Source organism: Ictalurus furcatus, chromosome 14 (genome assembly GCF_023375685.1).
Source record: "Ictalurus furcatus strain D&B chromosome 14, Billie_1.0, whole genome shotgun sequence".
Taxonomy (NCBI): Eukaryota; Metazoa; Chordata; class Actinopteri; order Siluriformes; family Ictaluridae; genus Ictalurus; species Ictalurus furcatus.
Genome location: NC_071268.1, coordinates 4915241 through 4931658, shown reverse-complemented (window position 1 = coordinate 4931658; position 16418 = coordinate 4915241). Strand labels below are relative to the sequence as shown.

Here is a 16418-nt window from a genome sequence, read left to right as displayed (position 1 = left end):
AAAAGGTGGCACAAAGTGTGAGGCACACAGTTGTATAGGATGCCTTTGTATCTGTAGCATTACAGTTTCCCTTCACTAGAACTAAGAGACCCCAAACCTGTTCCAGCATGACAGTGCCCCTCTGCACAAAGCGAGCTCCATGAACACATGGTTTGCCGAGTTTGGAGTGGAAGAACTCAAGTGTCCTGCACAGAGCCCTGACCTCAACCCAACTGAACACCTTTGAGATGAACTGGAACACCAGCTGCACCCCAAATCTCCTACTTAACATCAGTACCTGACCTCACTAAAGCTCTTGTGGCTGATTGAGCACATATCCCCATAGCCACGCTCCAAAATCTAGTGGAAAGCCTTCCCAGAAGAGTGGAGGCTATTATAACAGGAAAGGGGGAGAAATCTGGAATGAGATGTTCAACAAGCACATATGGGTGTGATGGTCAGGTGTCCACAAACCAACGTTTGGCCATAATATACTGTATATGCGAGGCATACAAATTAGTAGTTGTTTAAATAATAGTGTTTTCAAAGACATATGTGACACATTTATTGACAGCTGTAAATCCTTACATTTCAGTACTGTTTACATGGTTTTGAAAGGTACGTTTCTAGATGCATGTGTGTTCTTTCTGGGGTTTTTTTTTAAATGATAGTTCTTGGACAAATTAATTTTGTCATCCATTATTACTGAGATTTTGGTCTGCGAAGGCTGTGAAACACCTTGTAAGGAAATTAAATTCAGTTACATTCTCTTTACTTGCTTTCTCATTGGACATGTGCGTAACATTAGCCTTTTCCATGAAAAAACTGGCCATATGGAACAGTGGCAGTGGCCTTCGACAGTGGCAGTAAGCTAAGGACGGCCAGTCCTGCAGACTGAAATCACTGTATACAGTGATTTCAGTCTGCAGGACTGGCCGTCCTTAGCTTACTGCCACTGTCGAAATGAATTGATGACAATGAGTCTTTGTAAGCATCTGGAAGCAGTTATAGATTCTTTTTTCCCCTTGAGGACTGAAAAAGATTAGGAGAAACCCTAAGACACACAGAGAGAGAGAGAGGGAGAGGGAGAGAGGGAGAGAGAGAGCGCGCTGGTTAATCAGAGCTGAAGGTATGATGACACACCAGAAAAATGGGATCAGCAAAAGAGTAAAGAGAGTCAAGAACTTGTTACAGTCCAGAACTTTATGTCTCAAGCCACATTGGCTTCGTTTGGAACTGAAAACCAAGTATTTATTCCTGAACATCAGAAAGAATTCTGCTGCCCATGGAAAACTAGTATATAAAAGGCAGCTCAGTGAGTAGCGGACATTATGAGTAAGCGATTACAAATACAGTAACTGCAGTGGAATGGATGTCTGAATGGAGAGCTGTCTACATTCAGCTTTAAGTTATTTATAGCACATTTGCACAAATGTAGCATTAGTAATGAGAAGAGTCTCAAAGTCATTCAATTTTAAGAGTGACCAGGTTGTGTAATTTGAGAGAAGAAGCAGTAAACCAGCATATGGAGGGCAGCACAGAGAGGGGGTAGCTGTGCGTTTGCATAGTAATAATGTCATATTGAAAATGGTTTATGATTGAGTTAGAATTGTAGAGATGCACCAGTTGCATAGGAGTTGATCAGTTTGTTGTTGTTTTTTAAGTTCACTCTCACTGCTTTCAACTTTTGCTATATAACATCAGTGACAATAAAACGAAATCCTCTCTGACATCTTCCAGTTATAATATAATAAAAAGAAGAATATTGGAACAAAGTTAACTGCTCTCTTCCTTCTGCACAAATCTGACCTGACAGACAGAGAGGCAGAAAGAGAGGAAAAGATAAATAGGATTGAAGAAAGAGGAAAAAGTTAAGTAGCTTCTTGTCCTGGCTGTTGCAGGGCTGATCTTTGGATGTACTGGGTGTGTTTTTAAGTAAGGGGTAGGAGGTGGATTCTCTGAGTATTTCGGGGAGTACAGGGTGTCCCTTTCAGGTCTGGTTGGTCCGCCCCCTCCATGAGAATACCCTGCACAGACCTCCAGGTCCCTAAATGCAGGCAGTGCTGTGAATGGAGAACTAGACGAGGAGACTGCAGAACATACCGGCAACATGAGAGTGCTGCTTTTAGTCCTGTGCGCTGTACTGGCCCTGCTATGTCTGCCTCAGGCAAGCCATGGAGGTAAGACAGTCTCTCAGAAATAACCTTTAATCAAAGCCACACTGAGGCTCTGTCTGAAATCATTCTTTTTCACTTTTCTGTCTGCAAACTTTCCTTTCCTCACAGTCTTGGCTATTATTTACATAAGACTGCAGCTGCATGTACTGTTTTTCATTTTTTTTCTTCTGCTTACTATCAGATGAATTATGTGAAGTATGAATGGACTACAGGCAGCACTATGTGTCTGTGTCCATATACAGTATGTGTGTTAGCGCATTATGAAGTGTTGATGCTTAGAGACTTGAATGAAAAGAATAAGGTAATAATGAGAGGGGTGTAAGGTAAGTGCGAATGGTGTGCACTTATGTCTTGGAGGTGTGCAAATATCGCAGTTAAAGTTGAAGTCAAGGTGTCGGAGTTGGCAGGAGGTGCCTATGAAAGGCTTATTCATCCACACAGGGGAAATAGAAAAAAGAAGAAGAAATACAATGCTGCCATAGTACTATGTGTAATTCATCTCTCCCATTAAGTATGTTTTTTTTCAAGCATGGGTTTAATCATCAGCTTGGGTAAGGGGGTTGAGGGTGGTGCGTGAGGTGGGTGGGGGTATGTGTGTGTGGGGGGGGGCTGCAGACATCCGGCAAGTTCTTAAGGGTGGGAACTCCATCATAGCCAACAGTTGTGGCTTGCAGGCTGAATGAAGAGATCCTTTGAGAGCTGCCTGAGGAGCACAGATCTCTACTCAGTCCACTCCGGCATGAATGTCTCTCGGATGTCTTCACATCTTCAGAGTGACTCTGAAAGCTACATTTCAATTCTAAGGAAATCTAACTGGGTATCAAAGTGAACTTTATCAAGTCGGGCTTCGGCTCATTAAGTTGGCAGTGGACCGAAGCTCTAAGAGATTTCCTGTAGAGCAGCAGAGTGAACGTCATTTTCATTGCTTAGTACTTGTTCCAAGTGCAACTAAAATCTTTTTGGGGTTAAGAGATCTATTCAGGGTCTGTGTGCTGTATGTGTGTGGCTCTGTTCATGAACCCTGAGCTGTCTCCGGAACAAATGAACACTTCATAAAACACCTGGAATGCTTCAAAATGACCTCACTTCCTCGAAATTGTTTATATCCTTACTGCGATGCCACATGAACATCATCTAAAAAGCATTGGAATGAGACGCAGAGCTCCTGTGAGGGCTGTAGTCTCAGCTCAGCCACGATGCGTGGATCTAGATCAAACCGAGACAGAACGGGTGTGGCCATCAAATACAGCACTTGGAGCCCAGATATGTGTGTGTGTGTGTGTGTGTGTGTGTGTGTACTAAATTGCTGTCTGATTTGCTGTTGAATGTTTGTATGTCATGAGTAAGTGCTCACATTTGCTCATAGAAAAATGAGTCTTATTGATGTCAAATTGTATATGCATTTATATTTCAGCTTATATTAATGATCATAGACTGTAAATAACCTGGCACACGTTCACACACAACCTGAAGTGAAGTTCTGTTTGAATAAAGAGTATTTTATAATTGTATATCACAGTGAAATGTTATGTAACTCTGAGCAAAGCCCAGCTCTTCTGTCTCCTCTCAGTTATTCCTTTGCTATGTCACTGCAGAAACACTCGGCACAAACAAAATTTCTGCAGGCAAGTTTTTGAGGCTATACAAGGAGTGTCTGAGGGGAGAAAGAGACAGCGGTGGGGAAGGAGAAAGAGACATTGGGTACTTGGCAGGGTAAAAGTGTTAGCATAACTCTATTTAAAGCCAGTAAACTAAATATCTGCAAACATTAGGATTTCACTACATAATCATTGCTAATTGAATAATTGTGAATTAACTAGATTAGTCTCTTGATCTAGCATGTTAATGTGCACACACACACACACACACCCTAGACATTAAGAGTAAATATTTACATAAATATGTACATTTATCTTTACCGATCATAAACCATGCCGCAGGCTCCCTCATATTGCTCATGCATATATGGAGGATGTAGCCTTCTGTCTAATTTATAAACGTTTCAGATTGCAGATAGTACCCGATGCTTGTGGCGACTTTCTGGATATAGATGCAGTGTGGCATAAACAGCCTTTCCCAAAGTGGATGCCGAGCTCAATGTCACAACAGATCAGATTACATTTAAGTCAAAGTTCTCAAATAAGCCATTGGACCCTGCATATACAGGTTTAACATAAATATAGCTGATATTTTGCCAGTGATAAACATCCCATCAGTGCAGTATAGCAGTATGGTGAAGTGGATTGGCACATCAATGTGGTGTCAGTGAATATTGGTTACAAATGAACCTTAATGTGTTGAGCTTCATGACGGTGCATATTACTCACCCCTCTGAGTAAGACACGCTTCAGTCTGTTGCTGTGGAGAACAGCAGTGGTGCTATTTGTTGGATTTTCTGATTCACCATCATGTAGGGTTTTGCATATAGGTGTGGTTTGTGAGTAAATGGTCTCCTCATAAAACTGACAGAGCAGTCAAAGGAACAAAAGAATGTTCTGTGCGTATGTCGGAACTCTCACATTTTTCCCATTTATTGATTTGCTGGGTTTTTTTTTTTAAGATTCAGTCCACGTATATGTGTTTGTTTGAGATACAGTCTGAGTGATAAATTTACTTCAGTTAATTAGTAACTAAAAACTAATTGTATTGAGAATATTAAGTTAAATACATGTGTAAAACGGAAAATGAGAAAGAAAGAAATATTTTGGGACAGTGAAGAATGCGTATCATTGGTAACTGTGTTTACTCAGATACTCTCAAGGGACGCTGATGGAAAAAAAGGTGCAATGATACACTCAATACAAATTTCAATTTTATTTCTGAATCATAAACAATGCTAAACAATGTGCCTTTTTGTCTATATAAAACTGAATCATGCAAAAATTACTGTGAACAGCTATTTAATATTGTGAACAAAATAAAAGTTACAAAATAAATAAATACACATAGAAATTCTCACAAAAAGTTGATTGAATAAACAAAGTCTCTGACCTGGGGAAAATTTAAGCGTTGACTGGAACGTAATGAGCTCTGTAGTAGTGCCCGAGGCATCATTTGTACTGGAAATAGAGTGCCAAAGTCGGCTAAAATGCCTGACTTCTGCAGCCTCTTTCTCGGACACTGTGGATTGTAGTGGTGTCATTATGTATGTAACCTATAATGCGTATTGTCCATCGTGATCCAGAGCTATTGGTCACTTCAGAAGTGCAGATGAGACTCAGATCATGTGACCAGTGTGCTCTCTATACTGTATATTTTAACTCTATAGGTTACACTGTCCAAGACTTCTGGTGTTCAAACAGTGCAACTGCAAGTGCAAGATGCGTAATTAATACAATGTTGAATTCCATGATGTGAATCACACATTTCCATGCATATCGAGTAGTGTAACAGGCGTAACAGTGAGACAGGCGTAACCATAGCAAAAGTTATCCATTTTAAAACGAAAACATACTAGTGTAAACGGGGCCATAGAATTGCTGGTGTTTTCTTCGATGAGGTGAAGCTGTGACCCAACCCAGAAATTTAGGTATTAAAGGCTATTAAAGTTATTTTCTGCATCAAAGCAAATAGCAGCAATTTCTCCTATCAAACAATCAACCTCAAAGAGCGTGACTATTAAACTGTTAAGCGTTTCTCCCACAGGATCTATTTTAATGGCTCACATTCAAAACAGACTTGTGGCGAATTTTCCTTCTGAGATAATGTCAAATGTGGAACAGCTAGCGAGTGGAAAGGAGAGGATTCCTTACTGAATTGGAAATCACATAGAAACAGGTGTTTGAAACCTTGCATGTCTAGAGCTCTGTTACTGAAAGAATGCTGTGAGGAAGCATGCAGCATCAGCCACAGAGAGAGAGAGAGAGAGAGAGAGAGAGAGAGAGACCGAGACAGATGCTGGGTGTGGCACTCAGAGGCTGTGTTTGTACTACAGCTAAATACATCTGTCAGCTCACATTTTGGAGCTTAACACAGACCCAGTTTTCATACAGCATGACTGCAAACAAGGTAATAACAGCTGTATTCTCTGCTGCTGCTGTTCTTCATATACAGAGAATCTTCAGAGAATCTTGATAGGTATCACGTCACTGGATTTCAGGCATGGGAACTTTTTTTGCTAACCCTATTCCTAACCGTAACTTGTGAGAAATCTTACAAGCTAGCCTGCGTTACTTAAGCAATATCACATGAGCAAGAGGGCGGTTATACTGAATATCAGCTGTGATTCTCTGATGATTTGTTTATTTTTGCTCCACTAGTGGAAATAGATCCAGTAGAAGCCCCTCACTGATAGACCACCAGCTAGCTGGCTAGCTATCTCACATTGATTTGTACATTCCCGTTAAAGGTGCTTCCAGTGGAATTGACTTCCCATCTTCCTTTTCATCTTTATTTGACAAGTTTCATATATTAAGGCTACGTCCACAGTAATCTGGATGAATTTGAAAAGGCATCTTTTTCTCTACGTTTTGGCGTTCCGTCCAGCCTGAGATGGCATTTTTGTCCAGTGAAAACTGAGTCTTCGAAAGTGGATTAAATTTGTAGTGTGGTGTAGTTGTAGTGTGGACTGTGAAAACACAGATGTTCAAAAACAATGGCGTATTTTTAGTCACGTGACATGGTCTTTGACCCATTCAAATCAATACAAACAAGAGGGTGGACGATGTTGTACTGCAGTTGTGCTTACTATCCAGTTTGATAGCTTTGTTAAAGATGAACAAATCTATGCTATCTTCTCCTGTGACTGAAAGGCTTATCAACACTTTTGTTTTTTCTCACATTGATTACTTCATTACACTTCTTGCTGGGGTTCCTAAAGCCGCACTAAATAAACTGCAATGTGTGCAAAATTGTGCTGCTAGGATCCTGACTGGTGTCAGGAAAAATGAACATATTACTCCAGTATTGAAGTCCTTGCACCGGCTCCTGTCAGGTTTCGCCTTGATCTTAAAATCCTTATGCTCACTACGTGGTCTGGCCCCTCAGTATCTGTCTGCGCTTTTAACTTTATATACTCCCAAGCATCATTTGCGCTCCTCTCGAGCTGGTTTACTGGCTGTCCCACAGACATGGTTGTGATCTGGAGGGGACAGGGCTTTCTCGTCTTGTGCTCCTAGACTCTGGAATGCACTTCCTGCTCATACTAGAGATGCACAGAATTTGAGCATTTTTTAATCTAACCTAAAAACTCTTTTTTTTCAGGTTAGCGTTTTCTTAATGGTTTTAACCATTTTGTATCCTAGTCTGTTTTTTGATTTTGTATGTTTTGTGTTTTTATCTGTGTTTTTTTTCTTGATATATTCTTATTGTGTAAAGTGCCTTGAGAAGCTGCTTTAAAGGCACTATATAAAAAAGTTTATTATTATTATTATTATTATTATTATTCAGAATGCATTTTTAAATAAACGCCTGAAGGAAATGACTCAGGCCAAAGCGTCTTACGTTTTATGCATGTGCAGTACAGGGATGTAAGCGAGCAATTTTTGGAAAACGTTTGAAAATGCCAATGTAGACGGAGAGCGTTTTAAAATGAAAAATACAGTTTTTAGATCTACCCGGAATAATGTAGACGTAGCCTAAGTCAGAATTATATTCATGAAATATGCCATGTTGCCATGTCTGCTGGTGGTGTCACTAACTCTACTGCGGTAACTCTACTGCGGTAACTCTACTGTAGTAATTCTACTGTAGTAACTCTACTGCAGTAACTCTACTGTAGTAACTCTACTGCAGTAACTCTACTGTAGTAATTCTACTGTGGTAACTCTACTGCGGTAACTCTACTGTAGTAACTCTACTGCAGTAACTCTACTGTAGTAATTCTACTGTGGTAACTCTACTGCGGTAACTCTACTGTAGTAACTCTACTGCAGTAACTCTACTGTAGTAATTCTACTGTGGTAACTCTACTGCGGTAACTCTACTGTAGTAACTCTACTGCAGTAACTCTACTGTAGTAACTCTACTGCAGTAACTCTACTGCAGTAACTCTACTGTAGTAATTCTACTGTAGTAACTCTACTGCAGTAACTCTACTGCAGTAATTCTACTGTAGTAATTCTACTGTAGTAACTCTACTGCAGTAACTCTACTGTAGTAACTCTACTGCAGTAACTCTACTGTAGTAATTCTACTGTAGTAACTCTACTGTAGTAATTCTACTGTAGTAATTCTACTGCAGTAACTCTACTGTAGTAACTCTACTGCAGTAACTCTACTGTAGTAATTCTACTGTGGTAACTCTACTGTGGTAACTCTACTGCAGTAACTCTACTGCAGTAACTCTACTGTAGTAATTCTACTGTAGTAACTCTACTGTGGTAACTCTACTGCGGTAACTCTACTGTGGTAATTCTACTGTAGTAACTCTACTGTAGTAACTCTACTGCAGTAATTCTACTGTAGTAATTCTACTGTGGTAACTCTACTGCGGTAACTCTACTGCGGTAACTCTACTGTGGTAATTCTACTGTAGTAACTCTACTGTAGTAACTCTACTGCAGTAATTCTACTGTAGTAACTCTACTGCAGTAACTCTACTGTAGTAATTCTACTGTAGTAATTCTACTGCAGTAACTCTACTGTAGTAACTCTACTGTAGTAACTCTACTGCGGTAACTCTACTGCAGTAACTCTACTGTAGTAATTCTACTGTAGTAACTCTACTGTGGTAACTCTACTGCGGTAACTCTACTGTGGTAATTCTACTGTAGTAACTCTACTGTAGTAACTCTACTGCAGTAACTCTACTGTAGTAACTCTACTGCAGTAACTCTACTGTAGTAATTCTACTGTGGTAACTCTACTGCGGTAACTCTACTGTAGTAACTCTACTGCAGTAACTCTACTGTAGTAATTCTACTGTGGTAACTCTACTGCGGTAACTCTACTGCAGTAACTCTACTGCAGTAACTCTACTGCAGTAACTCTACTGTAGTAATTCTACTGTAGTAACTCTACTGCAGTAACTCTACTGTAGTAATTCTACTGTAGTAATTCTACTGTAGTAACTCTACTGCAGTAACTCTACTGTAGTAACTCTACTGCAGTAACTCTACTGTAGTAATTCTACTGTAGTAACTCTACTGTAGTAATTCTACTGTAGTAATTCTACTGCAGTAACTCTACTGTAGTAACTCTACTGCAGTAACTCTACTGCAGTAACTCTACTGTAGTAATTCTACTGTAGTAACTCTACTGTGGTAACTCTACTGCGGTAACTCTACTGCGGTAATTCTACTGTAGTAACTCTACTGTAGTAACTCTACTGCAGTAATTCTACTGTAGTAATTCTACTGTAGTAACTCTACTGCGGTAACTCTACTGCGGTAACTCTACTGCGGTAATTCTACTGTAGTAACTCTACTGTAGTAACTCTACTGCAGTAATTCTACTGTAGTAACTCTACTGCAGTAACTCTACTGTAGTAACTCTACTGCAGTAATTCTACTGCAGTAACTCTACTGTAGTAATTCTACTGTAGTAACTCTACTGCAGTAACTCTACTGTAGTAACTCTACTGTAGTAATTCTACTGCAGTAACTCTACTGTAGTAATTCTACTGTAGTAACTCTACTGCAGTAACTCTACTGTAGTAACTCTACTGTAGTAATTCTACTGTAGCAACTCTACTGTAGTAATTCTACTGCAGTAACTCTGCTGTAGTAACTCTACTGCAGTAACTCTACTGTAGTAACTCTACTGCAGTAACTCTGCTGTAGTAATTCTACTGTAGTAACTCTACTGTAGTAACTCTACTGTAGTAATTCTACTGTAGTAACTCTGTTGCAGTAATTCTACTGCAGTACCTCTACTGCAGTAACTCTACTGTAGTAACTCTATTACAGTAACTCTACTGTAGTAATTCTACTGTAGTAACTCTACTGCGGTAACTCTACTGTGGTAATTCTACTGCAGTAATTCTACTGTAGTAACTCTACTGCAGTAACTCTACTGTAGTAACTCTACTGCGGTAACTCTACTGCGGTAACTCTACTGTGGTAACTCTACTGCAGTAACTCTACTGTAGTAACTCTACTGTAGTAACTCTACTGCAGTAACTCTACTGTAGTAACTCTACTGTAGTAACTCTATTACAGTAACTCTACTGTAGTAATTCTACTGTGGTAACTCTACTGCGGTAACTCTACTGTGGTAATTCTACTGCAGTAATTCTACTGTAGTAACTCTACTGCAGTAACTCTACTGTAGTAACTCTACTGCGGTAACTCTACTGTGGTAACTCTACTGCAGTAATTCTACTGTAGTAATTCTACTGTAGTAACTCTACTGCAGTAACTCTACTGTAGTAACTCTACTGCGGTAACTCTACTGCAGTAACTCTACTGTAGTAACTCTATTGCAGTAACTCTACTGTAGTAACTCTACTGTAGTAACCGGATTGGACTGTTGCTGTTCAATTGGACTGTTGCTAGAATTGGATTTTTACGTGATGAACACAGACAAGTGGAGTGATACAAACAGTGAAACGTCCGATTGCGGTTATACTAAATACAATATAAACACTCAAATGCCACTCGACCAATCAAATTGAACCGGAACGAACTGTTATGTAATGTAGATAATTGTAGATAATGTTTTTTTCAGGTACAGAGTAAGAATGAGTCCTAGGTCAGAGTAATTGTGTGCATGCATTTTAGCCTTAATATCAAACAAGCATAAAGCATAAATCATAAATTTCAGAATATAGTTAAGTATTTTGATCTGATGGAGGATTCTACACTCTAAAACCAAAGAACTTTATCACACTTCAATCGTTTTATGTGTATGTGTATCACTGGCAGAGGAACAGCTGCATTCATCTTAAACCTATATACGTTTGGTCCATTGACCTGTTTGAGAACTTTGACTTAAGTATAATCTGATCTGAGCTCAGCATCCATTTTGGGAAAGGCTGTTTATGCCACACCGCATCTATATCCAGAAAGTCACCATTAAGGGTGCTTTGGTTGTTCCTCTGGGAGAATCCTTAATGCTTTTATGTAAAAGTATACAAGAGAGTGTTTCTCTATCAGGAAGGAAAGCTACGTATAGAAAGATGGGCTGATAAATGCCATGCTTGTTGATAGCACATTCCTTTGAATCGTAATTACAATGGTGCAATCCTCTAATTGTGAAGATAAATGTTAATGATGTATGACCAGAATGCACCACTGATGGCTGTCTGTGCTTTGCTGGATAATTAAATGTCAGGCTGTGTTATGGCGTTGTTTCCATCTAACTGCAACTGTAACAAGATTAGGAAGGTACTTTGTTAGTGAAGGTAAGTAACACAGCTGCTGTTGCTGGTAAAATCCCACCAAGTGAACCAACATTCACTCACCAACAGGAGATGGCTGTGAGGATAACAGCACATCATACAAAGCTAAATTATTTCCCCCGCTACTAATAAGGAAACTGGGTCATCTCCTGGCATTCTTATTCTCTCGAGGATTTGTTGCAGAGCAACAGCATCATCACATGGAACAGCCTGAGGCATAGTTATGCTAGTTGCTTGAAAATGATTTAGACAGTGGTTATGGATCTGTGTTCTTTGACACCATATTGAATCTCGGGCTGCCTTCAGAAATGTAAATAAGTGGGCCAGCTCTGATCAAACAGTAATGGCTACGCTGCTGTTCTGGATACTAACACACACAGTATCTGTACTGTAAGAGGTTACCTCAGGTTATGAAAATGTTCTCATATCTCTCTCACACAAAATTGCAGCATAGAATTCCAGTTAGATATGCTTCTTAGACTAGTCTAAATGGCAATCTAAAACCACTGTCATATGAACTGGTTTGAAGGGCAATCGAGTTGATTTCCACTGGGAGCAATGCACAGCTGTTAGCATATTTAACTAGCAGCGCTTGTTCCAGCACAAATCTGCACTGGAGGATAAGGTGTTTTGAGAGGTTTGCAAATATCTTTTCACATGGTTGCTCTCCAGAGACAGAACGGAGCTATGGAAAGTGATGGGCTTCTGACACCTTATATATTATTGCATAGAGTACGCTCTGGATAAATATAGTTGAAGTAGAAAAGAAGAAAAAAAAACACTGGCTCACAGGCCGTTGAGAGGAAACAGTGGTGTAAAGGGTCCCTAGATAGTGTGCAATGGGAGCCAGTGTACACAATGACTCCTGTATTCATGGCCAGAGTCGTGTCGTCATCGAGAATGTATGAGGGCTTAAAATAAACCAAAGGAAATGGCAGGCTGCATGTAGTGTTGAGGAGGACGAGTTGCTGAAATGCCTGTGCGTGTCTGCTTCAGGCGTTAGTGACAAAGCAAGCTCTCCTAGAGACAGACAGCTACTCGTGCTGCTTTTTATATATGTGCCAAGGACTGATAAGGCCTGATTTGGGCTGGTTTTAAATATGGCTGCATGTGGCAGAAGCACCATGCATAACATCATGCAGATACAGGCCAAGAGCGTCAGTTAATATCAGAACTGGGAAAAAAGTGATCTCACTGACTTTGACCGTTGGGCTGGTGGGAGTATTTCAGAAAGTGCTGATCTCCTAGGCTTTTCACACACAACCATGTTCACACAGAATGGTGTGAAAAACAAAAAAAAACACCCAGTTTGCAGCAGTTCTGCAGGCTGATGAGAGAGGTCAGAGGAACCAGAACAAACTGGTTCAAACTTACAGGGAGTCTACGGTAACTCCATTAACCACTCCTTACAACCGTGGTGAGCAGAAAAGCATCACGATATGCCAAACCCTGAGGTGGATGTGTTACAAAAACCGAAGACCTTATCAGGTTCTACTCCTGTTAACCAAGAATACGAATCTGAGGCTAATACCCTAGTATGGTAGCATATTAGCTCAGGAAAAAATAAAAAACTTTCTTAGAAGGAACTTCAAGATAAGGAGATTTATAAGGAGTTTTTTCAGAGGAGCGAGTGTGAGCTTGATTGAGTTTAAATGTTTATATCACCTCGCGTAATATCCGCAGTATTTTATGATGAATAGCCTATTTTATTATACAATCTGTCGAAAGTATTGTTTGATATGCAGACATCAAATTGAGAGCCTCGTATCGAATGAGACAATACAATATGCCATGCCGAAATATGGTACACCACCGTCAGGGGTTAATATCCCCTGAATCAATACTGTACCAGGTGCAGGTGGGTTAATTAGCAGACAAGTCAGCTGCAAACAAGTCCAAGGACCTGCATGTATTTATGTGCGCGCCTCTTCAATTCACCTGCAATGGATTCAGGACCAGATGTACGTACATGAGGAGACAGTATTGTAGAGAAATGAATTTGCGAGTTAAAAGTTGCTATGACATGGTGGAAATAGTCAACTACAGACCTGTCAAAAATCTCAAGACTAAGATAATGTGTTGATAAATGAAGTTAAAGTTCTCAGAGTAAATGGTTTGAGACATACGGTATAGTTATGTGCACGTGTAAAGAAATGCTGTAAAGCAAACATGCCTTTGAGAATGATCAAATGAAAGATTTCTACATTAAAAAAATCTATCATAAAGAAGAGTAAACAGTCAATCAACAAAGTCATCAGTGTTTGGTGTGACAACTCTTCAACAGTCTCAGGTACATTTTGTGCAGTTAAATAAAGAAACTGGCTGCTAAGTTTTACTGAGCGTCTTGGAGAATCTGCCACAGTTGTTCTGGAGACTTGCTTCTGTTTCTGCAGGTAAAACCTGACAGCCCTCGCTATGTTTATCTGTCTGAACTGTGGTCTATTGCGTAATATGGAGCTTTCTCAGTCCCTCCAGGATTTTGCGATTTTGTGATCACAGAAATAAACGCAAAATCAAACAAACTCAGTGATATTCAGAGGAGTTTGCAATTTTTCAAAATTACCGCCAATTTTTCGCAGATTCGGGCCAAGAGGCATCATGTGTCATCACAACACGCATTCAGTCAAAGCCCTCTTCGATTCACATGTGTTGAACATGAGTACAGCTAAAAGGTCTCATTTAACAACAAACATCACTGTGAAAGACTGTGCTAGACTATTTAATGGAATTGCAATTTCACCAATTCAAGTAGTTTTCCTCAAAAAAGCACAAAATAACGCCGCAAACTGCATCACAAATTTAGAAAAAAGCTGCAACAAAATCAAGCGTTTTGGGCTGCAAGAATCACTAAAAACTCGGAAACCCTGTACAGACTGATTTCTTTACAGACATACAAACATTTTTCTGTACCGTTTCCATGTTGTTGTTGTTGTTGTTGTTGGAAAAGCAGTGTTTTGAAATCTATAATGTTTTTACTGTCTCAATAACGCAGACGTTATTCAATTAAACAAAGATGACACTTGTATTTTTTTTTTTTTAATTAGGATGCCTAAAGCTTTTTGCACAGTACTGTATGTTGTCTAAGCAGGTTTGGGCTGCTGCTAATTCAGTACGTTGAACAGAATGTTGAACACACACGTGGACGCTGTGCACACACGTGTGCACACACGTTGAACACTGTGTGTGCAGAGTTTGAGTGTTCTCCCTGTGCTTCCGCTTAGATCCGTCAAAATTCTGTCGGTTATAAGGCTTTTGAGTTTTCATAAAAATGCAAAAATGTATATTTTCAGTCTAAGTCACTTTAAGGCGAATTAATTCTGAGATTTTTTGTTGTACATGTCTGAACAAATATGAGCCTGGAGAAAACAATCCATCAAAGCTACATGAGCAAACATCATCAGCTCAAAAGATGAAAACCACATACTTCATGGACACTCCTGATACAGGCCTGCAATATTTTGGACGGATTATTGCCTATAGAATTACATAATTACCATTTCTATATACTGTACCATATAGAAATTCATCGTCCCGCGTTTGACCTGATGTATGCACGGTGTGTCGTTTAGTCCTGCGTGTCATAAAACACATTATAAGCTGTTTAAACTTTCACATAGTAGTATTCTGTTATTAATATTTGAGAGATGCAGCACATTTTGGATTTTGGATACAGAACTGATTGGATTCATATTTTTTCTATTGGTCACGTTGTTCTTTTTTAATATTTGTCATGTAATATCAGAGAAGGAACGGTCACATGACCACCTGCACCTGAATCACGTTCATGTTAACGAGCACTTATGTGTACATTAGCCACAGTTTGCGCTGCACTCCTTTCTTTGCCGTCGTCTCTGTTGCTGTGTTTATGGCCTTTGTTTCACAGTTCGTCCTGGCCTTAGTGTTTTGCCACAAGTTCTATAGCTACTGTTTTGTGTTTCGTTTGTATTTATATTCGAGCTAATCTGCACTTGCGTCCGTCTCCGCCTCCAATCGTGCCATTACTCCTTCTAAATGTCATTTTATGTCATAACTGTGGCACACTGTATGTACACTCTTAGAAAAGTGTTCTTTAATGTTACTTCAATTAATTTTTTGTATAATTATGGGTTCTTCACTTCTTCCAAAGGAACCCTTTCTGATAGTGGAACAGTTGTTGGGTTCTACACAGAACTTTTAAGTTCTTGAGTTCCCCCTTACAAGAACAACCGAAGAACTCTTCAGGATTCTACTGTGGATTTGAACCTTTTTTTTTCTTCTAAGAGTAAAGCAGCATTGTAGTTACAGTATATTGTAGTATTATTAGTCCACAGTTCAGGACATAAACATTTTGAGACGTCTAAGGATTAGGTTTTACTCCCAACATTTTTCTTTGGGATTTTCTTATAAGGTAGACAAAACTGGTGGCACACAGTGGTTGCAGTGTTGTGTTAACAGACAAGCTCTTGTCATTTCACACATGAGACTGAGGTTGGCTCAGGGTTACAGCTATGAATAAGACGGCTTTTCATTGGTATTCAAACAATATTTTACCCTCAGCCCAAGCATCATAAGTAGGAGGCATATTCAAATGAATATCTTTGCATACAAGACAGAGAAAAAGAAGGTGAATTGTTAAGAATGTGTTTGTTCAGTGGAGAGGAAAATGAGGCTATTAAGCAAGTCCATTTGAGCAATTCTGAGTTATATAATGAATTGTAAATATTATGTTTGGACATTAGTGATGTGCATGGCATGTGAAACAGCATCGGTACGGCTCCCGGTTGTTTCTTTTTCTTTTTTAAGCTAGATACTGCAAATGGCTTTTTTGTCATGTGAGACGTGGTTTAAAATAGAAATATATAAACCTGTTATAAAAACTGTTATGGGGATGTGCTGTTGTCATGGACAGTGAGAGTCACTGTGCTGCAGACAGCCAACGCCCTTAACTGGGAGCCAGACCATCTGGCATTGCGAGGGGATCCCGCTTCTGGAAACGACTGTTA

At 39.6% G+C, this 16418-nt stretch overlaps 1 protein-coding gene across 1 annotated transcript in view; it reads left to right on the top strand.

The window, feature by feature from the left end:
- Nucleotides 1–1810: 1810 nt before the first annotated feature.
- The window catches only part of cspg4 (chondroitin sulfate proteoglycan 4), a 50994-nt gene continuing 36386 nt past the window's right edge, over nt 1811–16418 (top strand). Inside the window, exon 1 of the mRNA XM_053641367.1 lies at nt 1811–2159. Within this exon, the coding sequence (XP_053497342.1) occupies nt 2090–2159 (70 nt within the window). The 5' untranslated portion in view covers nt 1811–2089. The remainder of the gene's footprint in view (nt 2160–16418) is intronic.